Below are 23247 nucleotides of genomic sequence, written 5' to 3'. Positions count from 1 at the left end.
AGAGCGCCAACATGAATGAATGTGAACTCTGACCTCACCCCAGGCCTCCTCACCTCAGTTAGATCAGTGCCTGACTTTACTAACATCTTTGTAGCTAAATGAATCTGCACTAAATCTCCACAAAATCTAGTGGAACATCTTCTCAGAGGTGTGGATCTTATTATTAGAGCAAATTAGGACGGGGATGAGGAACGGGTTCTTACAGCTACAGGTGCGGACTTACCTTTATCTTCAAACTCCTTCACCACCGCGGTCATCATATCCTGGTAGTACGACTCTCCTCTCTCAATAATACGGATGCCCAGGCAGTCGTAGACCCTCTGGAACTCTAAAGGGGTACGCAAGAAAACAAAGAGATGACATTATATAAACATTAAATAAAAAGGCACCCAGTGGGGAAAAAAAAAATCCGACACGAGTGTGAACAGTGATCAGGACCGGCTGACCTTCACAGGGGCGAGTGTGTATACATCCAGAAAATCTTTAATCTTAATGATGGAACCATAATAAATTAAATAGTTATAAAAAGATTCACATAGAATACAGATTAACATGGCAGAGGTAGAGCTGCAACTTCCTGCAGACACAACAGGAGAACGTCTGGCTTCATTTCGTCTTTTTTTTTTTTGCGCTTTTAAAAACTTTGTATCGTGATGTGACTCTCCTTCATTCGAAACAGGTACTAAATACGACCGCAATTGATTAAAAAAATAAATAAATAAATAAAAGTTTATGTATCCTGCAGCAAATCCCCATAAAGCTGAAGTATCTCTGAGAACACGTTCCACACGCCTGAGACACGTGAGCGTGCGGACACGTCCTGAATAAAACAGAGCAGCCGGGGCAGCCAGCTGGGCGAATAAGCTTTTAGTAGGACCCAGAGTCAAATAAAAGAGAGCTACAAGTGCCGAGTTCATTGCGGCTCCGAGCAGCGATTTTTCATCCCTCCATGTAATTAGTTTCAACCCTGATGCCCTGAAGAGCTTTGTGTGAAATGGACTAAAGCCGGCTTTAAAAAAAAATAAATAAAAAAAAGAGGGGAAAAAAAACCCTAGTATTTGATTTCTGGGAGCGGCTAACGACGGGGCGAAATGATTCGCGGTTTACTGTTCCCCCGCTACAGATGAATAAATGCAACATCTTTCAATTCGCTCGCGGTCTGCGGCGTAATCAATCACGGCGGACGCAGCAGATAATAAATCTCTTAAGTGTCTCATAGTATTAGATCAACCATCCGTTTGGATAAACACTGCCCAGACGTCTGATCAAAGAAAAAAAAATTAATGATCACTCCCAAATCAAGCGTTCTCAGCTCTGATACAACACTGCCCCCTGCTGGTCATGTTGCAGAACGCACCTTTTCGAGAAACATCGCAGATCAGATTCCAGGCCTTGATGAAGTCCGGCTCTTTGCTCTGCAGCCTGACGACACACCGATAAGCCTTCTTCTTGAACTCCTCGTCTTCATCAAAACGCTTCTTAGACTCCTGAGGGCAAAAAGGTGAGAGAGTTTCAACCTGATCTGCTAAAACCCTATAGCTTCCACCAGAAGTCACATGATCAGTTCATTAGAGTCAATCTCTGTGAGATCCTGTTCCAGGAAGCCTCTGGAAAGAATAACCAGACAGCCCCAAGTGGAGTAGCAATCAAAAACATCTAAATATCCTGATGACTCCAATCGAGCTCCTCTGAAGGAAAGGATTAATAGCGATAGCCGAGACGGCCGCAGAAAACTTTACACAAGCTTGTACAAATATCTAATGTCAAATCTAAACAACCCGTCTGATTCAACTCGGACCTGAACCTGAGGAAGGTCTTACTTTGTAAAATGCCTGGAGATCTCCGATTGGTGGAGAAACGCTCAGATAATTTGGGAACTTGTCCTGCAAGTGAGCGATGAGCATTCCGAACTGCGTTCCCCAATCGCCAACATGGTTCAACCTGGAATAGAAAACGTATACAGTGTAGATCAGGAACTCACAACATCAGTGTGTGTGTGTGTGTGTGTGTGTGTGTGTGTTTCAGTACGAACTCGTGTACCGTTACACCCTTAATACATACACATACACAAACATATTATCGTATGGCCAAAAGTACTGGGACACTTGACTTGTCCACCCATATTTGGTTCTTCCCCAAACTGCTCCCACAATCTTGAAGTCACACAAATACATCAGAAGTCATAGGATGCAGGAGCATACCATTATCCATTCACTTAAACTTAAAGACTCAAAAACCTGCTCCAGGACGATGCCTCTTTGCAAAAATCCAGCTCTGTGAAGATCTGCTTCCATGGGTAGGAGTGGAAGATCTCCTGCTATAGAGCTCTAAACCCTATTGAACACTTTTGGGGGATGAATGTGAACACTGACTGCACCTCAGACCTCCTCATCTACATCACTACCTGACTTTACTAAACACACATGTAGCTGAATGAATCTCCACAAAATCTGGTGGAACATCTTCCTAGAAGAGTGGAACTCATAACAGCAAATGGGGACTAAATGTGGAGCAGGACGCTCAAAAAGAAGCACAGAGATCTTATGTTCAGGTGTCCACAAACGTTTGGCCATAAAGTTCAGATACATTTGTCAGTTTTTTCTCTTGAGCTTCATGCTCCAAGACGTGTTTATGTTCATGTTTAAATTGTGACTAATAAGAGACGGGTTTTGGACAGACCTCAGGACGTCATGGCCGAGATACTCGAAGAGACGACACATACTGTCCCCTATGATGGTGGAGCGCAGGTGACCGACGTGCATCTCCTTCGCGATGTTTGGAGAGGAGAAGTCGATGACGACCTTGGAAAATAAATGGTTCATAGAGCATTGCAGAAGTATTCGCCTTTTAACAATTATTTACTCAATGCATTGTTACACAAACGCTACTGAATCAAAAAAAAAAAAGAAAGTGGGACACGTCTCCAGATCATTTGGATTCTGATATATCTGTCTCTTCACCTTGGCAAAAACGCTCAAACCCTGTTAGATCAGATAGGAACAGTTGAGCTGGCCAGAGATCAAGATCTGACTTTTACTGACTTTGACTGTTATCATGAGATCTGACTTTTACTGACTTTGTTATCATGAGACAAACAGGTTCTCCATGGTGGCATCATGGTTCTTTTGTAAACATAACCTCAACAATAAACTTGGTCTCTGATTTCTTGCAGATTGGAATAGTTTTTTCTTCTAGGCTCGCCATGCATGTGTCTCCATTTTCTCCTCCTCATACCCACAACATGATGCTTCCACCACCATGCTTCACAATCGAAAAATTAATGTATGATACACATGATTCAAAAATAATTTCCAGACAGTCGAGGAAAACCAGGCTCGATACTCTTATAAAAATCTTGCCCCAGATCTTCATGCTGCTGGTGATCTTGGGGCTTTCCAGCTGCACTGCAGGAGCGTATTTCTCCTGAGATCACATGACCTTCAAATCGCAAACTGATCATGTGACTGCAACCAGTAGCACCAGAAAGGTGAATACTTCTACAATGTACTGACTCATATTTCCTGCTCACATGAAGACCGTGTTAATTCAAAACCAAAACTTCTGTAAGTTATAAATCATCTTCCCACCGAAGCTCTTCAGAGCTGCTGTTAAGAATGAAAGTTTTCTCCTACCTTCTTTTTCTTGTCCAAAGCCGGAGGCTGGACGCCGTTGATTAGCAGGTTGGTGAGAAGCTTCGACACGAACAATTTCTTTAGATGAATGTTAATAAAACCTGCAACCACAAAACAATCATGATCGCTTAAGTTTCTTCTGATCTTAGAAGTCAGAAGTCCACATCTCGTCGTTTACGCTAACTCTACCTGGTCCAGCGATTTCCGTTCTCTCGATCAGTTGGTTGTCAGGAATGTTCTGGGAAATCTTCTCAGCGATCTCCCTGGGGTTCACCTTCAGACCTTTTGCCTTCATCATCTGAGAAACGAAGGAGAAACATTTCATTGAACATTCTTGGTAACCATGGTGCAGTTTGATGGTGGATTTGTATTAATTAGACCCTGGTCAGTGCTGGATTGCGATTGGCTGGAAGTTTAATATTTTCTGCTCATGGGTTGTTCAGAGAGACTGACCTGAGACATCGCCATGGCACTGTTGCACTGATAATCTCCGAATTTAGGCTGATTGTTGGGTGTGACAGTGAGAGGTGGGTTGTCCAGGTCGGGGTAAGCCACGCTGATGGCCTGCCCAAAGATCTCCTGAAGCGTCTGGTTGATGTTAGTCATGCTCTTGCTGCTGGAGCTGTTCTCCTCTTGAATACACTAAAAAGAAGCAAAGAACAACATCTAGATTTAGTATTGTTTTCTCAAGAATGGGGAACGGAAAGTTACAAACCTCCAGAGTTTGTTCAGGTCACATCATTTATTACTGTATTTAAAAAACCACATGAATCTACATCTCCTCCAAACATCATCATAATGACGCATCAGTATTATAGAGACGTGCAGTAGATCAGAGCTGCATCACACACAGGATCTCATACAGTCAGAATGAACGTCATCACTAAAGCAAAAAACCCAATGAACACGATTCAATACAGCTCCTTTCACTGGAGCCACAACTGCATCTCCACATACATCATCTCCAGCAGGAGCATCGATATTCACCTCACCACATCACCCCGGGGTTTTCCTGCGTTCTTGATATGCATTACAGTTTTACTGAGGATTTGAAATGAAGGAAAATTGTGTGTTTTTGTGCAAATAAAAACAGTTCATTAAAAAGTGTAACAATGTCTTGGTGATTTTTCCTCATGACGTCCAGCTTTTCTTGAAAAGTCCGTCTTGTAAAACGATTGGTTACATCAGAGCGACCGATCCTGTCTTCATACAAGCATCTGAGAGCTAAAGAACTCTCTCTTTTCTCTCTCATATTTAACAGCCAAACAAGGAAGCGTGGTCTGATACAACCTTGAGAAATACTTGATACATGACCAGAGATCTCTTACCTTTTTGAGGATGTTCAGGCGATATTTCAGCTTGGCGTTTTCGTCCCTGAGCTCTTCCAGGGCCGGTGACGAGGAATCTGCCTCCTTCTTCAGGTTTTTCACCACAGCCCAGAGAGCCTGGATCTCCTTTTCCTGTCAGAAAAAGCACCAGAAATGTTATACCTTTATAAAGTGTCAACTCGGCATGAGTACAGACACTGCTGCGTCTTTGTGTTGACTGAGACGTGGCTGTGCGGTAAGACTTGCGGCGGCGGTCTGTGTGTTTACATCAACACAGAACTCTGTCCTTGTTTCCACCTACTGCTCATCGCTGCTGGAGTTTATGGTTGTGAGATGTAGACCTTTTTATTTACCCTGGGAATTGCCCACACACCACTCATACGCTCCTCATACGCTCCACACACACACACACACACACACACACACACACAAACAGTTTTATCCCTTAGGACATCAGACTTCTCAACACAGAACTAAACTGAAACTCACACACACACACCTGTGTGACTGATCTGCACAACCTGGACTCAACACACACTCGTACTCACTTCACCCATCCATGTCTTCAGTACCACTCACACTACATCACTTCATTACTACAAATTCCAAAAACTTTTTCTGGATCGCTGCTGTTGCTCTTTTGCACAACATTTTGTTTAAATTTTTGTTACTTACAATGTTCACGTTAATCTTTTACACACCGCAGTGTGCAAAATACAACAGGTTTACTGGGGGGCGCTATTTTGTGTATTTGTCTTTGCACTGTCTGTCTCGTGTTGTCTCTGCACTGCTGTCTGTCTCTGCACTTTCTGTCTCTACACCGTCTGTCTCTGCACTGTCTGTCTGTCTCTGCACTGTCTGTCTGTCTCTACACTGTCTGTCTCTTGCTGTCTGTCTGTCTCGTGCTGTCTCTGCGCTGTCTGTCTGTCTCTGCGCTGTCTGTCCCGTGTGTCTCTGCACTGTTTGTCTCTGCAATGTCTGTCCCGTTTGTCTCTGCACTGTTTGTCTCTGCACTGTTTGTCTCTGCACTGTTTGTCTCTGCACTGTTTGTCTCTGCACTGTTTGTCTCTGCACTGTCTGTCCCGTGTGTCTCTGCACTGTTTGTCTCTGCACTGTTTGTCTCTGCACTGTCTGTCCCGTGTGTCTCTGCACTGTCTGTCTCTGCACTGTCTGTCTCTGCACTGTCTGTCTCTGCACTGTCTGTCCCGTGTGTCTCTGCACTGTTTGCACCAGGTTGCACATGATGCACTTTATGTGTTGAGGACACTCACTAGTCCTCGGCCCTGTGTTTTCTGTGAGTGTTGTTGTATGTAGCAACAGGGTTCAGGAGGAACGTTGTTTCACGTCACTGCGTTCTGCGTCAGATACATACGGTTGAAATGACAATAAAAGCTTGTTGACTTCACTCTTTTCATACACCGTGAAGACCAAACGGGAGAAGAATATATCATTTCCAGAGGTGGAAAGAGAAATAACATTCTACTTTAGTAAAATTACTGTTACCTCAATGATTTTTTTACTGAAGTACAAGCAAAGTTATTGGTCTAAAGATCTACTCAAGTAAAATGTCGCTCATTTATAAATTAACAAGTTTAATAATTTAGGGTTTTTTTTGGTTTTTTACACTTTTTTTACTACGATCCAGGACTTGAGTTATGTGAACTATGAATATTCAGGATTCAGGCACGCACTAAACAACTTTCGATTTGACGCCATTTCGCTTTCAGCTGGGTCTGAATCACTGATGTCTGATGTCTGTCTGATCAATCAATCCATCAATTTGCATTTCTTCCTTTTTTTTCCATCCCTCAATTCTTTTTTTACTCACTAACAGATATGATTTAAAATGTAGTTAAGTACAATACATCAAACAAAACATACATATAAATAAGATTTCCACTTCTGATCATTGAATTCTGATCATGAACATCCGTAGCCTAATAGAAGATATAAAAAAATAAAAGATTTTTACCTAAAAAAAAATCATCATTATTAATACTATTATTAAAATATCTAAAAATTCAGGCTTCTATAGAAGAAATCCCATTCTAAAAAATAGACATATAAATAAATAGATACTCACACCGTTAAAAAAAATTAAAAACTAAAAAAAAAAAATTTTTTGGATTTTGTTTTCCTTTTAGAGCTTGTAAAATGGCCTGTGCAAAAATCTAACCCTTAATACTAGCGCACTAAATAGTACGCGCTCATCATAATCCTCTATTTACATGCGTACTACTCTTACACACTACCGAGTGCGGAACACTAAAACCGGCTTCGAAAGCGAAGAAACAAAGGTCAGCTTTTGTGTTTGCTATTTAATTTGTTACGAAACAACATTCTGTAGCGTCAGATAAAGAAATATATTGGGTTTCTTTGTATTTTTTTTAATAAATATCTTGCCTTTTATACTCCAAAGCTACAAGTCTTTCGCTAGATTGCAAGCGTTGTGCGGCGCAATCCCAAATCAGCGCCTAGTACACTAGGTAGGCTGCACCACAGCGCGTTCTTTCTGTCCTCTGTAGTGCACTAGTATAGTAAGGAGGAAGTGATTTGGGATTGAACCCGGGTTACATCAGTTTCTATTATACACGCTGGAGCACATGCAGAAGCGTCTACAGCGTCTTTATTTATGAAAGTGATATCGATTAAAATGAAAAAAACTAACCTGGTTGTGAAACCGGTCTGTGTACACTTCCACAGGGTCACCCATATTCAGGACAAACAAAGAACTAATGTAGAGATAAAAACGCTCCAACTGTAAGAATGGATTCCTATTCAGTTGTTTTCCACGCTTCACCACTAGAGGCAGACACTTATCCGGTTCGAAGGACCAAATGATAGGAAGTTTTCCTCTTTAGCTCGAAGGACCATATAAGGATTTCCACTTTCTGGTGTGCGCTTATTAGGGGATTGTACTCGCCAGATTGTTCTACCCTTTTATACTCTTGATGGAGGACAGTGCACTGTGATGTCATGGGTAGCTTGTCATTGCTTGGTAAACTGTATGTCTGCCTCTAGTGGTGAAAGCGTGGAAATACAACTGATTACACCAACTGTGTGTAAAAGTTGCACTTCCTCGATGGGTAGCTCCAGCAGAGGAAAACTCTGAATCTCCCTCTAGTGGTAAAGCGTGGAAATACAACTACAGGGGGAACTACAGTGTTGTTTGTTTGTTTATTTTTTTTACATGGGGTCCATGGAGAAGAAGTGATCTTTATTACTCGACCTTATTATATATTAAAACTACAACCACATCATGTAATTGGGTAAAATATCCTTAGTACATTTTGTACAGATTTTCCATAATTCCTCTAATTATTTTGAGTCCTCGTCCCCCAAAATATATCATTAATATAGATAAACTAGGACAAGACATCTGAACAGCAAACTGAACTGGACAGATAATACAGATGCAATTCATAAGAAAGGACAGAGCAAAATCTTTCTGCTGAAGAGAGCAGGAAATGCTACTGAAGACCTTTTTGACTCTGTGGTGGCTTCAAAGGAAGAAAGATTTTGGAAAAATTGATCAGGAAGTTTAGCTTAGTTCAGTGGATTTCCCTGAACACTGTAAAGGAAAATGGAAGCTAAACTGTCATTATTGATGGAGAACGACTCTCACCTTCTGTATTAAACAGTTTAATCTCTGAGCAGCTTTTTTAGTGACTGTTACACCTCAAGTGTCTGAAGGAAATGATACCAAAGGTCTTTTCTTCCTGCTGCTTTTAGACTTTACAATCAGAGCTGCTCCCAGTGAACCAGTCACCATCATTCACACTGGTAATACTGTATTTTCTTCTTGTTCTACCTTTTGCTTCTCCCATAGGGGTACACAGCGGATCCTCCGTCTCCACACCCCCCTGTCCTCTACATCTGCCTCTTTTACACCAACTACCTGCATGTCTTCTCTCACCACATCCATAAACCTCCTGCTTGATCTTCCTCTTTTCCTTCTTCCTGGTGGCTTCATCCTCAGCATTCTCCTACTGATATACCCCATGTCCCTCCTCTGCACATGTCCAAACCATCTCAATCTCACCTCCCTCACCTTGTCTCCAAAACGTCCTACATGCACTTTTCCTCTAATAAACTCATTTCTAATCCTGTCCATCGTCGTCACTCCCAACAAACTTCTCAACATCTTCAGCTCTGCTACCTCCAGCTCCATGTCCTGTCTTTTACTCAATGCCACTGTCTCTAATCCATACAACATCTCAGGTCTCACCACATTCCTATAAACTTTCCCTTTCACTCTCACAGATACTCTTCTATCACAAATCACTCCTGCTATAACTCTTCTCCACCCACTCCACCCTGCCTGCACTCGTTTCTTCACTTCTCTAACACACTCTCCATTACTTTGCACTGTTGACCCCAGGTACCTGAACTCCTCCACCTTCTTCACCTCTTCTCCCTGCAACCGCACCCCTCCACTGCCCTCCCTCTCATTCACACACATATACTATGTCTTACTCCTTCTGACTTTCATTCCCCTTTTTTCCAGCGTGTACCTCCACCTCTCCAGGCTCTTCTCCACCTGCTCACTACTCTCATCACGGATTACAGTATCATCCACAAACATCATAGTCCATGAAGACTCCTGTCTGACCTCGTCAATCAACCTGTCCATCACCACTGCAAACAGGATAGGGCTCAGAGCCGATCCTTGATGCAGTCCAACCTCCACCTTGAACCAGTCTGTCGTCCCTACTGCACACTTCACTGTTGTCACACTGTCCTCATACATGTCCTGCACCACCCTCACATTCTTCTCTGACACATTTAAACTGTGCAATATTACCTAGTGCAATTTATTTGTTTGATATGATATATGTGATAGGATTTTGGACTCATGTGTCTGTACATTTGTATGTTTTATTATTAATGTGTTTACTGAGTTTGGTCTCTAAAAAAAATGGCTTATCGCATTTAATCACGTTAAGTTTTTTCTTTTTTTTTAAATGTCCTGAAATTGCTCTATATTTAATTCTTATCCAGGCCGAGGGTGGCGCTGTGGAGTTCAGGTAGCTATACATAAATGCGGACTGAATCAGGTCGAAGAAGAAGGTGATCAATGAAAGGCTAGAGAATGAACACTGTTTGATGTAAGTAATACCACAACTGCAAAAAAAAAAAAACAACCATCAACTGCAATAATAATAACAATAATAATATTATTGTTAATTTAAATAACATTAGAAATTGTAGTCGCTCAAGTCTTCGGCACGTTCCCGCTTTAACGGTGAGCATGAAACAGCGGCGGTGTCCCGAATCACATCCTGTGTCGCTCCCTGTGTGCGCTTTGTATACGGAAGTAAACGTGTCTTCTGTACCCTATGTAGTGCACTTGATATGCTAAACAGTGCTGTTTGGGATTGAGCCGGTAGCTAGCTCTGCACTAATGTCCCTACAATGAGCTCAGGTTTCTTTGTCACTTTGGAGGCATTATAGTGATTTTTACACTAAAATCCTCTGTTTCTGTGGAAAAGTGGACACGCTTTTATAAAGTAAAGCCCAGTATTTAAAAAATAACTCCGGAATAGGAGTGTCTCGGTGTTTTCCCCAGAGATTTATTCAGGTTTTATGGTATTATATTAAATATAATTTGTATATTTAGATTTTGAGAGTGTGCTGGTGTGCTCAGGTGAAAACCTGCCTCTAAACCCTGATCCAGCATCCTGCAAAACGGTTTTATTTTCTAACAGGAAAACATCTACATGTGCATCTCATTATAATGTGGATTTACAGTGCAGTTCTTTTCCTCCTGCAGATTTTCCCATCATGTCTCTACCTGTGATAATAAAGTGGGGAGGACAGGAGTACTCCATCAGCGCTTTGTCTGAAGACGACACCGTCCTGGACCTGAAACAGTCCATTAAATCTCTCACGGGAGTCCTGCCCGAACGCCAGAAACTGCTGGGCTTGAAGATCAGAGGTACCTACAGAGGTTCCTACAGCGTTGCCTATGATTAGTGTTTATTCAATTCTATAAAGGTTTGAATTGTACACAGGAAGATATCATTTGCGTTGCTCCCAGCTCGTATCCTCCATCCTCCAGCGACTTGCTTGATTTTAACCAGTTATAAGGGACGATTTCATCTCCCAGAACCTGAAGCAGTCTGAGTGGTCAGGAGCTGCTGACTAGGCGGAGACAAGCAACGTTTTCAGTCGAATCCTTTTCACTGAATTGTGCAGAAAAGCAGATTATTAACTGAGAAGATCAGATGTATGAATTTTTTTTTTTTTTTACAGGTAAACCAGCTGATGATGGCATGAAGCTCGGAGTCCTGAAGCTCAAACCCAACACTAAGATTATGATGATGGGCAGCAGAGAGGAAAGTCTGGTATGATTTCTCACACTTTGTATAATCTTAAGAATTCACCGATTTGCTGCTGTAATAATATTTATTGCCATGGCGATTGTCTAAAAATGTCGTATAGCTTTTTTGTGTGTAGTTTTGTAATTTGTTTGATTTTTGCCACCCCATTACACCCCCTCCTCTCCCCACCCTGCTACACCCCCTCCCCTCATCTCCCCACCCTGCTACACCCCCACCGCATTCCTCCCTGCTACACCTCCACCCCCCCATCCACCCCCCCTTGCTACACCCCCTCTACACACACCCACCTCCCCCTATCACGCCTCCTCTTGCTACACACCCACCACCGCAATCCCGCCCCCCCCCTTGCTACACCCCAATCCCGCACCCCCTTGCTACACCCCAATCCCGCACCCCCTTGCTACACCCCTACCGCACCCACTTGCTACACCCTTACCGCACCCCTCGCTGCTACACCCCCCCACCGCCCCCCAATCCTGCCACACCCCAACCGCACCCCCATCCCACTCCCCCTTCTTACACCCGCACTGCGCCCCCCCCTTGCTACACCCCCACTGCGCCCCCCCCCCTTTGCTACACCCCCACCGCGCCCCTCCATGCTACAACCCGCCCCTTCTTGCTCCACCCCCCACCCTATTCCCAACACCCCTGAAGGAAGACATCTTGGCTCCTCCTCCCGAAAGCGACGACGTCATTAATGACTTTGATATTGAAGAGGAAGTGATCGAGGTGGAGAACAGGTGCGTCGAATGAAACCGTTGTCGGTCTGCATACGTTTATCAGCAGAGACGTCACATTTTTACACTTTTCCTCCTGTTTATACCCGAACGTTACGTTTGTATGCAGAGAGGAGAATCTGGCGAAGATCACCCGCCGCATCAAAGACTACAGAGTGGAGGAGATGAACCCACCTCGGGAGGGGAAGAGGTTACTCGTCTTAGACGTCGATTACACGCTGTTCGGTAAGACGGAATGAAATGTCTGTCTGTCTGTCTGTCTGTCTGTCTGTCTGTCTGTCTGTCTATCTATCTATCTTATCTTCTTGTATACATCTGTACGTACACACACACACACACACACACACACACACGTATTTCTGCAGTTGCTTAACAAATGTATTAAAATCACAGTTTACAGAAATCATTTTGAAGACATTTATTCAGTTTCTTGCCTCTGGTTTGGTTTCAGGCCGTGATCTCCGTAAACATCCTGATCTTTCCTGATCTTCTTTTACAATATAAAGTATTTTTTCTGTATTCACTTCTCATTGTAAATAAATTTGACTCTCCTCAGATCACAAGTCGTGTGCTGAGACGGGGCAGGAGCTCATGAGGCCGTTCCTCCACGAGTTCCTCACGTCTGCGTACGAAGACTATGACATCGTCATCTGGTGTGAGTGTGCAAGATCTCTCGAGCTTTTCACATCACCATGAGGATCACCTTTCCACGTTTTTAGACTTGAGGAACACGTGAACCCGTTATTAAGAGAACAAATATACAGATTATTTATGTATATATATAAAAACACTACACGGCCAAATACACCAAAAGTATTGGGACGCCTGGCTTTTCCAGTCATATGTGGTTCTTCCCCAAACTGTTCCCACAAAACTGAAGGCACACACTTGTAAAAGACGTCTTTGGATGTTCCTTCTTTCCATAAGTTGGAGTGGAAGATCTCCTGCTGTAGAGCTCCAACCGTAAACACTTTCAGAGTGAATGTGAACACTGACCCCAGACCTCCTCACCTCCTCACCTACATCACTACCTGTCTATACTAACACACTTGTAGTTCTCCACGAAATGTAGTGGAACATCTTCCCAGAAGAGTGGAGCTCATTATAACAGCACATGGGAACTAAATGTGGGGAAAAAATGTCAATGCTGGAACAGGTTAGGTTCTCCTAGTTCCCCTTTGTGGTAAATGTTTGGGGAAGAACCACATATGTGTGGAAAAGGCAGGTGTACCAATAGTTTTGGCCATACGGGTCACTTAACGTTGATTTTTCCTTTAAACAAACTTTAAAATAAATATTTTTCTCCGCATGCAGCTGCAACAAGCATGAAGTGGATCGAGGCCAAAATGAAAGTATGTAAATCTTTTACATCATTAAAGGTTTTCAAAAAATAACAGACTGAGAAAGTGTGTGTGTGTGTGTGTGTGTGTGTGTGTGTGTGTGTGTGTGTGTGTGTGTGTGTGTGTGTGTGTGTGTGTGTGTGTGTGTGTGTGTGTGTGTGTGTGTGTGTGTGTGTGTGTGTGTGTGTGTGTGTTATTCCAGGAGCTGGGTGTGTCGGATAACCCTAACTACAAGATCACCTTCATGCTGGATAGTGGGGCCATGATCACAGTTCATACTCCTAAGAGAGGCGTCGTGGAGGTGAAGTAAACTTTTCTTTCTTTTCTACACTGGATGTTTTTAGTTTTTCGCACCATTTTACTGAAATCATATAGTATCAGATCAAAGCGTATCATATCAGACCCGTATAGTATCAGATCATATAGTATCAAATCAGACTGTATAGTATCATATAGTATGAGACTGTATCATATCAGACCATATAGTATCAGATCAGACCGTATAGTATCAGATCAGACCGTATAGTATCAGATCAGACCGTATAGTATCATATAGTATGAGACTGTATCATATCAGACCATATAGTATCAGATCAGACCGTATAGTATCAGATCATATAGTATCAAATCAGACTGTATAGTATCATATAGTATGAGACTGTATCATATCAGACCATATAGTATCAGATCAGACCGTATAGTATCAGATCAGACTGTATAGTATCATATAGTATGAGACTGTATCATATCAGACCATATAGTATCAGATCAGACCGTATAGTATCAGATCAGACTGTATTAGATCATATAGTATCAGATGTATCAGATCAGACCGTATAGTATCAGATCAGACCGTATCATATCAGATCAAATAGTTTCAGATCATATAGTATCAGATCAGACCGTATAGTATCATGTAGTATGAGACAGTATCATATCAGACCATATAGTATCAGATCAGATCAGACCGACTAGTATCATATAGTATCAGATCAGACCGTATAGTATCAGATCAGACCGACTAGTATCATATAGTATCAGATCATATCTATATATATATATATAAAGCTGAAATACCACTGACTGACTCACTCACTCATCACGAAATCTGAAAAACCACTGAATGGATTGCAATGAAATTTGGAACATACCTTCCTCTTGGGTCTTAGGTGCTCACTGAGAAAGGGTTTTAAAAAATTCGCCCTGGATCGCGGCTAACTCACGAAATTCTCACGCATTGTAAATTCTTCGAAATAAAATTACGGATCCTAATGAAACTTACTACATTGTTTCTTTTTTAGATGTTAGATGCATAAAAATTAATTTCAAAGTAGTTTGCCCTGTATCCGTACTACAAAGGGGGAGTCCGTTATTTGTTGACGTTACGTTCTGATCTCTGATCATCCAGTCCTGCTCAGTGCTTTACTGCTTATTGCCATATTGCTTAGCGTTCTGCCTTCCGTAGCGAAGCACGTGTACTTTCAGCTAGTAGTATCATATCAGACCGTATAGTATCAGATCAAATAGTATCAGATCAGACCGTATCAGATCGAATCTTATTAGAGTGTCATTTGGAATCATATCAGATAGTATTGTATCATATTGTATTTTATATCAGATTATATCATACTGCATTGGACTGTCAGATCAGATTGTATCGTATGATATTGTATAGGATCACATTGTGAGACAGATTCAGTTTTATCATAAAATATCAACATTTTTATTTGTATTTTTTTTTGGTAATTTGTTTTGATTTGTTATAATGTAGGGCTGCAATTCACGATTATTTTAATAATTAATGAATTAGATAAAAAAAATTAATTTCCAAAAATAAGATGTTTTGCTTTTGTTTTAATGATGATTGCAGATTGCGTGTTGACGACCATATTAAAAAAAAAAAAATCAATATAAATTATTGTTTTGACCATTTTTGTTGAAAGAAAGAACACAGACTTGTTGTTGAGTTGTGAAGATAAAAGCGTGTGGAATATCGTTCATGAAATGTAGTACTTTCCACCACTTCAGAAGCAGATGTGTATCTTGCGGCCACAAGCACGTTTACGCAACAGTGTAGAGTCGATTGTGTCACGTATCCACGTGTGTTTGTGTTCAGGTAAAGCCGCTCGGTGTGATCTGGGGAAAGTACGGCGAGTTCTACAGCAAGAAGAACACCATCATGTTCGACGACATCGGAAGGAACTTCCTCATGAACCCGCAGAACGGCCTGAAGGTACAGAGGGGGATGAAGAAGTTCATATGAATACATCTCGGATATGCAAAATAACACACTCCTTCTGTGTGTGTGTGTGTGTGTGTGTGTGTGTGTGTGTGTGTGTGTGTGTGTGTGTGTGTGTGTGTGTGTGTGTGTGTGTGTGTGTGTGTGTGTGTGTGTGTGTGTGTGTGTGTGTGTGTGTGTGTGTGTGTGCACGCTTAGATCAGACCGTTCATGAAGGCGCACTTAAACCGAGAGAAGGACAAGGAGCTTCTGAAACTGTCTCACTACCTGAAGGAGATCGCCAAGCTGGACGACTTCTCAGCTCTCAACCACAAGCACTGGGAAAGGTGACGTGTGCACATCACGTGAAACGCCACAGAAATGTTTTCCTCAAAATAAACAGCGTGAACATGAAACCAAAAGAAGAAGAAAATAAACGAGAAAACGAAAGAAATGTTTGGTTTTAAAAATGACCAATAAAATCATTAGTTCCTGGGGTTTTTTTTTATGCAGCAACAAATTCATTCCTCAGAAACTATAAACCGATAAATAAAAACAGGAAGTGATGTGGCGAAGCTGTAAATAATAACAAACTGGTACAAAGAAAAATCTCTTGTTCTGAACTAAAACTGATGATGATGATAATAGTGATGAAGATGAGGATGATGATGATGTTCACCTCTGCCCCCTGCAGGTTTCTCTCAAAGAAGCAGAACCAATGAAGCAGCTGGAGCGTTCATCCTCAAGAACAAGTGATGCTGGATTCTACAAACCCTCACCAACACATTTTCATCCTCTCTCCCTCTCCCTCCCTCTTTCTCTCCCTTTCTCCCTCTTTCTCTCTCTTTTACTCCCACCATTCTGGAAAGATATTAAAGTTACACACGCGTCCCGAATAAACAAGCAGCAACTGTAGCATGAGCCGACCAGTCATCCATTCTTCATCCTCCTCTTCCCATTCTCTATTTATCTTCCTCCTTTCTGCATCCTTCACCATTTCTTTTTTTTTTTTTTATCTCCTCTTTCTTCATCCTCTGTTTCTCTTTTCATCTTCATCCTATTTTTCCTTCTCTTCTCATCATCTTTCCTCCATTTTCATTCTTTTAAAGTGAATAACAAACCAAAAAATTATAACGAGTAAAACAAACAACAAAGAGGAAAAACAAAACCTAAACATTATAATAAACAATAAAACTCCTGCAATAATCTCTCTCTCTCTCTCTCTCTCTCTCTCTCTCTCTCTCTCTCTCTCTCTCTCTCTCTCTCTCTCTCTCTCTCTCTCTCTCTCTCTCTCTCTCTGATTTTGACATTTGGAGCTGCAGAAGTATCTACAGGTTTATTAAAACTCTGTTCCTGGTATTTATTATAGAATTTTGTCATCTTTTGTGTGATCATTCGTTCATTTTCTTCACCTCTGTTCGGTGTTGTTTATGTCCATTTATGTTTTGTTTAGTTTTTTTGTTGGTTTGTGTTTTTTTTGTTTGTTTTTTTTACACTGTACAAAATTTGCTTTTGTTTTCGAGGACTGACTTTTTTTTTTTTAGTACATTGTGTTTTTTTTTTTTTGCGTATGTAACAAAGCGAGTGACTTCACCTCGTGACGTGAGCGTGGAGCGTGAGGATGCGAGTGGAGACGAAATAACAATAAAAAAAAAACTACGATTTTGTAAAGAGGTTTGAATGGGAGTGTTTTTTTTTTTTTTTATAATGCAGAGCTGTTGCTTTTTATTTATATTTATAAATATAGAATTTAGAGGAGGTCAAAACGTGTTTCAGCATGATGATGCCCCTGTGTACAAAACCAGCTCCATGAAGATCTGCTTTCCATTGGTTAGAGTGGAAGATCTCCTGCTTTGGAGCTCCAAGCCTATTGAACACCGTTGAGATAAATGTGAACGCTGACTGAACTCCAGGAACCTTCTCATCTACATCACTACCTGACTACTAACACACATCCTTGTAGCCGAATGAATCTCCAAAAAATCTAGTGGAACACATTTCCAGAAGAGTGGAGCTCATTATAACAGTAAATGTAGAGCCTCATATGTAACAAGCTTCATCTCAATCAAAGAGAAAAACAGGAGGTTGACTGATATACGGTATAATTAGTCCGTTTCTATAGTAACAACTCGATCACAATGACTGGATCCGTGTGAAATATTCGCGAGCTCATGAACGTGTTCACTGACGTTAGCGGGCTAGACGTGATTCTTTCCCAGCGTGAGATTGTCTGGAAACTTTCAGGACATTGAACATTCAGGATCTTTGGCTCGTGTGATTTAATCATGTCAAGGAAGACGAGAAGAACGGTTGCTGATGTGTCGTGCTTTAATAAATAATAAATATCAAATTGTCACAGTATAAAAGTAATAAAACATCTTAAGTATTCGCATTTGCTGATGTCATGATGGAAATATCCTGGAAAAAAAAAAAGTTGGAAGGTTACTTCTTGCTCTGTGTGAAATGTATTAATACACACTGTAATATAATACTGTAAACAAATCCATGGCTTTTACTTGGGGTTTTGTGATTATTTACCTTTTTATTATCTCGACTTTTGTTTCATGACCCTGGTGAAGGAAAGAGAAGATTAGAAACCAGATCTTACGTTTGCTATTAAATAAAGACGATTGTAATGTGGGTACTGACTTGTGCTGGCTCCAGTCGCTCCAGACTTTGTTGGTGAAGGAGTCCTGAGCTCTCACACAGAACGTATAACTCTTTCTTCCGATCACTTTATAATGCGTCTCGCTCACGTAGCGGTTCTAAAACGAGTCAGACGTTTGGTTTTTCTGTCAAATGTCTTTGAAAAGTATTTTTTTTACTTTCTGGCTGGTTAGAATGAAAACCTGCACCCACACTGGCCCTTTGTGGAAAAGCTTGAACCCCCCTGGTCTAGAACATGTGCTCACCTCTGAATGGTTTCCTTCACCTGACGTCTCTTCACACTCCTTGCGATGTGACACCACTTTCACTTCGTAGCGCAGAGGGAAGAACGAACACGGCTGGTTCCACGTTTTTGGGATTTTCCACTCGAACTCGTCATTCTCAGCTTTGGTGATGTCGACTTTTCCTGGTTTGACTGGATGAGGGAGAAAAATCTAGTCAGGATTTGGAGTGAACCATAAGCATGAACATTCTCCTGCTTATTTGGGGTGAAAAGTGTCATTTTTTAGGTGTTAGGTTTTAAAGATGATAAGAATAAATAAACATGAAACTTGGCCCACTCGTACAACAGCATGTTTTAAATGACAACAGTGACAACAAAACTCCCTAAAAGTTCTTGAGGAAGAAACCTTGAGAGGAACCAGACTCAAAAGAGAACCTCGTCCTCATCTAGACACCAGATGTTTATTAATTACAGTTCCATCATTGCTCAGGTTGTCAACTTTTGACTTTTTGTAAAACTGTTAAAGAAAATTGTAGTTCTGAACCCTTAATCCCATCTCTATGCTTCCTAAGTGGAAACGTCCACAGTAAACTCATGTCCTGTATCCTTAGGTTGTCAGTGTTCAACACAAGAACTCCATCACTCCAAGTTTGAATATTAATGTTCTTCTCATGTTTAGATTTTAAAAGAAAGTTTTAGAGGAACCCTAAAGATACTAAATCTGTACATTTGATTGTGATCAGTATAGTAAATTTTTAAAGACCGCTTTTTAATTTAACACTTCTTTTTAATGGTTCGTGTTAGCAAGAAAATACTAGAAGTTCCTCAACAGATGCTCGTCTTTCTCGATCCAAAGCACAAGATGAATTCTCCTCAGTAAGACGAGTGTTCTGACAGGTCACATGTCCATGTTCCCTATTATTCATTTTAGTAGGGGCGGGGCCAAAGACGTCATGTGATGTCACTACATTACCCAACAATCAAATCTCTGCACTGTGAAGAGCAATTCAATTATACGAGTAGAAAAGTAATCTGATTATTTTTTTAAATATTAACCAACAAAAGATTAATAAGAAATGTGAATATCGTCTGACTTTAAAGAAATCTGATCATTGGACCATGATTCTTTTTTATTAAGATTTTAAGACCTGAAGGTGTTAAACTTTTAAAATAAGTAATAAAAAAAATTATAAAATTTTAGATTAAAGCTTGAAAGGACTTCTAAAGGTAGAAAAATTGTAATAAATTAATAAAAAATAAAGAAATAAATAAAATAGTAATAAATTCATTAAAATTAATTATTACAAAATTCTACAATTTTTTTTATCTTTTTAAAAAAAATGTGAGATATAATGTACCATTTAAAAAATGACATAAAAACATTATTGTCTTTTTCTTGTAGATTAGATTTTTTCAAGGAAATCTGAAAGTACTAATGAATGGTACCAGTATAGAACCATTGTAGTACCATAATATTACTGTTATAGCACTGTAATAGTTCCCCTTTTTATTATTGTACGCATCTTTAATAGTTTATGCAGGTGGTTAAAATAAATATCAGCTCTTACTAATGTCATGAATGAAGAAAGTCCTCTGGTGTTCCTCTAAGCGGTACTGGTTCCGGACCAGCAGGGTGAGGTTGATGCGGGTCACCTCCTCAGAGAACGGGCACTGCAGATCCTCACACGTCAGTCCTGCGTTATCGGCATCCAGAGAGCATTTGAGCGTGTTCGAGTTCCTGAGGATGAACGTTTAGTTGAGCAGGAGGCCAAATAAAAAAACGTAATAAACCAGAGAAGATATTTTCAGCGTTTCTCACCGGGAAGCACTGAAGAACACCACAACTCCGTTCCTTATAGGATCCCACTTCCATGAGCAGTGGAACGGGCCGCTGTAGTTTCTAGCGACGCATGAGACAAATTCTAGGGTAAATTTAAAAAAAAGAAAGAAAGATCATATTAATATTATTATTAATAATAAAAAAAAATTATAATAAATCAAAGTAGTTATAATCAAAGTAGTTATAATAATAATAACCAAGTTATTGTACTTTGTTGCTAAAAGTATTATTTTTTAATATAGTTATTCCTAATGTTTCTTTTTGTTTTGTTTTTTAAAAGACATAAAAATTACTGGAGTGCAGAATATATTAAATAAGTATTAAAGTATTTTCTCCTTTACCACCTTTTAACTTTGTAGAAGACATGACCACTAAAAAAAACTAAAATCATGCTAATAAGCAAAGTCACAAATATGCTAACTAGCTACAGCTAGCTATATGAAGCCTTTTTCTTGACTAGCATCAATTCCAGTGCTTACTTGCCCGGGTTTAACAATTCAAATTCTAGCTAAAAATCACTATAAGTACAATTCCCGTCACTAATATTGGCCCTTTTGGTAAATATAAAGAATAGAAGAACACTTCCACCTTCACCTGTTGGTGAAAACAAGCACATTCAATGCTTCTGCTATTTTCTAGTAGTCACTTCTTATTCTCTGAAGTTCAACAACCTTTCAGTCTGGTGGATGACTAAGGGAATTTGGCTTTTGTGTTACATTATATTTACACTCCTGTGAAACAGGAAGTCAAAGCTGAACGTAGTCACGTGTACTTAAAATGTACAATATCAACTGGAATATACTTCAAATAAAAAATATTCAACTCGAGTTTTATGTAGTTAAAAATATTTACGTTTTGAATATAAATACGGGGTAAAAACACATAGTTCACTAATTCTGACATTCTGCAAAGCTGCTTTGAGACAATGTTCATTTTGAAAATTACAAAAGAAACAAACTGGAATGCAATTGAATTGAATCATATGAATTCATAGGGGTGCCAAGATTTATGGAAGGCCCTGTAAGTCATTTTTTAGTTTTTTCCCCCAGTTACCTTTATCATCATTGCGCAGCAGAACGGCCTTGTCGAAGTCGAGTGGGCTGACCAGCACCAGCGTGTGGTTCAGGACGTCTCCTGATTCCTCGTGGCAGGTGAAGTTTCCTCCCAGCATGGCCTCGATGCTCACTTCTACACGGTTTCCCTTCACATCGATCTTCTCCTGATTTTTCCTCCAGTGGATCTCAGAGTTATCGAACTGATCGCCACAACTCAGGACGACCGAAGTCTTCTGTTTCATCGGGTTTCCCTTTACCTCCAAAGCAATAACTAAAACAAACATAATTCGAGATTCGTGGTTTCACCAAAAGTATTGAGACTCCTGATTTTTCCAGCCATATGTGGTTCTTCTTCAAACTGTTCCCACAACGTTGGAGGTACACCATTATAAAGAATGTTTTTCTCTTTATTTAAGCCTGGAGACCCAAAACTGTTCCACCATGGCAATGCTCTTGTGCACAAAGCAAACTCTATAAAGATCTGTTCTTCATGGGTTGGAAGTGTGTGAAAGATCTCCTGCATTGGAGCTTCATCCTGATTCAACACTTTTTGAATCACTTCACCTCACCTACATCAGTACCTGACTTTACTAACACCCGTGTGGCTGAATGGAATCTTCGCCAATCTTATGGTAAGGTGTCCACAAACTTTTGAAAATGTTGCATGTGTGTGTGTGTGTGTGTGTGTGTGTGTGTGTGTGTGTGTGTGTGTGTGTGTGTGTGTGTATATATATTATAAATCTACTGTATCTGCTCAGTACACCATTTCCATTTTGTGCCTAAAACATCCTGAATATGAAACTATGGATTCGTTTAGATCTTTTTATCTTCAACAATATTCCAAGCTTTTTCTTTTTATATTCTATATTTTTTACAATTAAAAAAATTTCTACACAAAAATACAGCTTTGAAGTTTCAACACCTAAAATTGCCTGAACCTGATCTAATTCCAAACCTTTCAAATAGAATAAAATAAAGCTTATGATCACCGTTCGGTTTGATGACCCTGAACTTGTTGGCGCCCCCGATGTGAAGGAGGGTTAGATGTAGAGCAAAGACCTTTAGGAGAATCATATTCATCTAAACAAGCAAAGAAATCCAATTATTCACTGCACAGAGATTCATGAAGTTCAGATCAAATAAAACAAATATCCAAAGAGCATTTCCAACAAAACTGAAGAAAAATCTACCTTCTTCTTCTTCTTCTTCTTCTTCTGTTGTTGTTTTTTTTCCTCCTCTCTGAGCACGATGATGTTTCTGACTCTGATCTCTCACAATGAACCTCTGCCTGATCTCAGATCCATTTATAAGCAGGTAGAACAGAAGCAAAAATCCCTTCACCCTGCTGGAATTTTTACACACATTTTACACACCTACTTACTCTGACACACTGACATATTAAACTACCAATGCCAACAAAAACCTTCAGATCTTTAATATATAATAATTATGGTCCAATTATATCATTTATTTTAAAGAAATATTGTTTTCATACTGATATAAAAACAAGTATTAAATTATTTAACTATTTACTTTTTTGGAGATTTTTGTATTTTATATATATATAAACACACTGAATAATAATATGAATAATATGAAAAATTATTAATTTAATTGTGTATATAATAATAATAAAAAAAAGATTATTTGAGTTAAATTATTTGTTGGCTAATTTTAAATGATTAACAAATTCAGGTCTTTAGGTTCCTTTAAAGTTTTAATTAATATTTGTTTTTTATATATTTTTTGAGTAATTGTCCAATTATGTATTTTCAAAGGAACATTATATTCACATTTCCTTTAAAAACAGTTTTTTTTTTTAACTTTACTTCAATTATTGCTGTTAAAAAGTTTAATACATTT

The 23247-nt window shown here is 39.9% G+C and overlaps 3 protein-coding genes and 1 long non-coding RNA gene across 9 annotated transcripts in view; 1 reads left to right on the top strand and 3 right to left on the bottom strand.

The window, feature by feature from the left end:
• rars1 (arginyl-tRNA synthetase 1) overlaps window positions 1-7980 on the bottom strand; it is a 12210-nt gene extending 4230 nt beyond the window's left edge. Inside the window, exons 1-9 of one of the 2 annotated variants that reach the window (XM_083564349.1) lie at window positions 7629-7980; window positions 4961-5092; window positions 4086-4274; window positions 3822-3930; window positions 3633-3733; window positions 2680-2801; window positions 1821-1941; window positions 1358-1487; window positions 224-328 (exon numbers count right to left, since the gene is read on the bottom strand). In XM_083564349.1, the coding sequence (XP_083420475.1) occupies window positions 224-328; window positions 1358-1487; window positions 1821-1941; window positions 2680-2801; window positions 3633-3733; window positions 3822-3930; window positions 4086-4274; window positions 4961-5092; window positions 7629-7673 (1054 nt within the window). In that variant the 5' untranslated portion in view covers window positions 7674-7980. Of the gene's footprint in view, window positions 1-223; window positions 329-1357; window positions 1488-1820; window positions 1942-2679; window positions 2802-3632; window positions 3734-3821; window positions 3931-4085; window positions 4275-4960; window positions 5093-7363; window positions 7388-7628 lie in introns of those variants that run through there. The other variant, XM_083564350.1, reaches the window with a different exon arrangement.
• Window positions 1-9515, bottom strand: part of LOC310738964 — a 49039-nt gene extending 39524 nt beyond the window's left edge. Inside the window, exon 1 of the long non-coding RNA XR_014537197.1 lies at window positions 9427-9515. This is a non-coding gene — a long non-coding RNA (uncharacterized lncRNA). The remainder of the gene's footprint in view (window positions 1-9426) is intronic.
• Window positions 9516-9943: 428 nt separating this feature from the next.
• On the top strand, window positions 9944-17270 carry ublcp1 (ubiquitin-like domain containing CTD phosphatase 1; the record flags this gene model as incomplete). 5 transcript variants are annotated; one of them, XM_083564424.1, is made up of 12 exons in its annotated part: window positions 9972-10068; window positions 10581-10651; window positions 10734-10898; window positions 11216-11307; window positions 11959-12044; window positions 12151-12266; window positions 12598-12696; window positions 13356-13393; window positions 13584-13682; window positions 15498-15614; window positions 15819-15946; window positions 16294-17270. In XM_083564424.1, exons 3-12 carry the CDS (start codon window positions 10745-10747, stop codon window positions 16319-16321), a joined length of 957 nt encoding a protein of 318 aa, XP_083420550.1. In that variant the 5' UTR covers window positions 9972-10068; window positions 10581-10651; window positions 10734-10744. The 5 variants fall into 5 exon arrangements, with proteins under 5 accessions (XP_083420551.1, XP_083420554.1, XP_083420550.1 ...); XM_083564427.1 differs by lacking the exon at window positions 9972-10068 and adding an exon at window positions 10187-10205; XM_083564426.1 differs by lacking the exon at window positions 9972-10068 and adding an exon at window positions 10333-10480.
• Window positions 17271-17908: 638 nt separating this feature from the next.
• Window positions 17909-22791, bottom strand: il12bb (interleukin 12B, b). Its single transcript, XM_083564744.1, has 8 exons — window positions 22374-22791; window positions 21383-21655; window positions 20309-20411; window positions 20058-20227; window positions 18512-18681; window positions 18249-18364; window positions 18138-18169; window positions 17909-18017 (listed from the first exon to the last, which is right to left on the bottom strand). Exons 1-7 carry the CDS (start codon window positions 22462-22464, stop codon window positions 18145-18147), a joined length of 948 nt encoding a protein of 315 aa, XP_083420870.1. The 5' UTR covers window positions 22465-22791; the 3' UTR covers window positions 17909-18017; window positions 18138-18144.
• Between the last annotated feature and the right edge of the window lie 456 nt (window positions 22792-23247).

This window comes from Silurus aristotelis, assembly GCF_946808225.1.
Source record: "Silurus aristotelis genome assembly, chromosome: 16".
NCBI lineage: Eukaryota > Metazoa > Chordata > Actinopteri > Siluriformes > Siluridae > Silurus > Silurus aristotelis.
The sequence above is the reverse complement of the archived record's forward strand: the minus strand, read 5'-3'. Positions and strand labels throughout refer to the sequence as shown.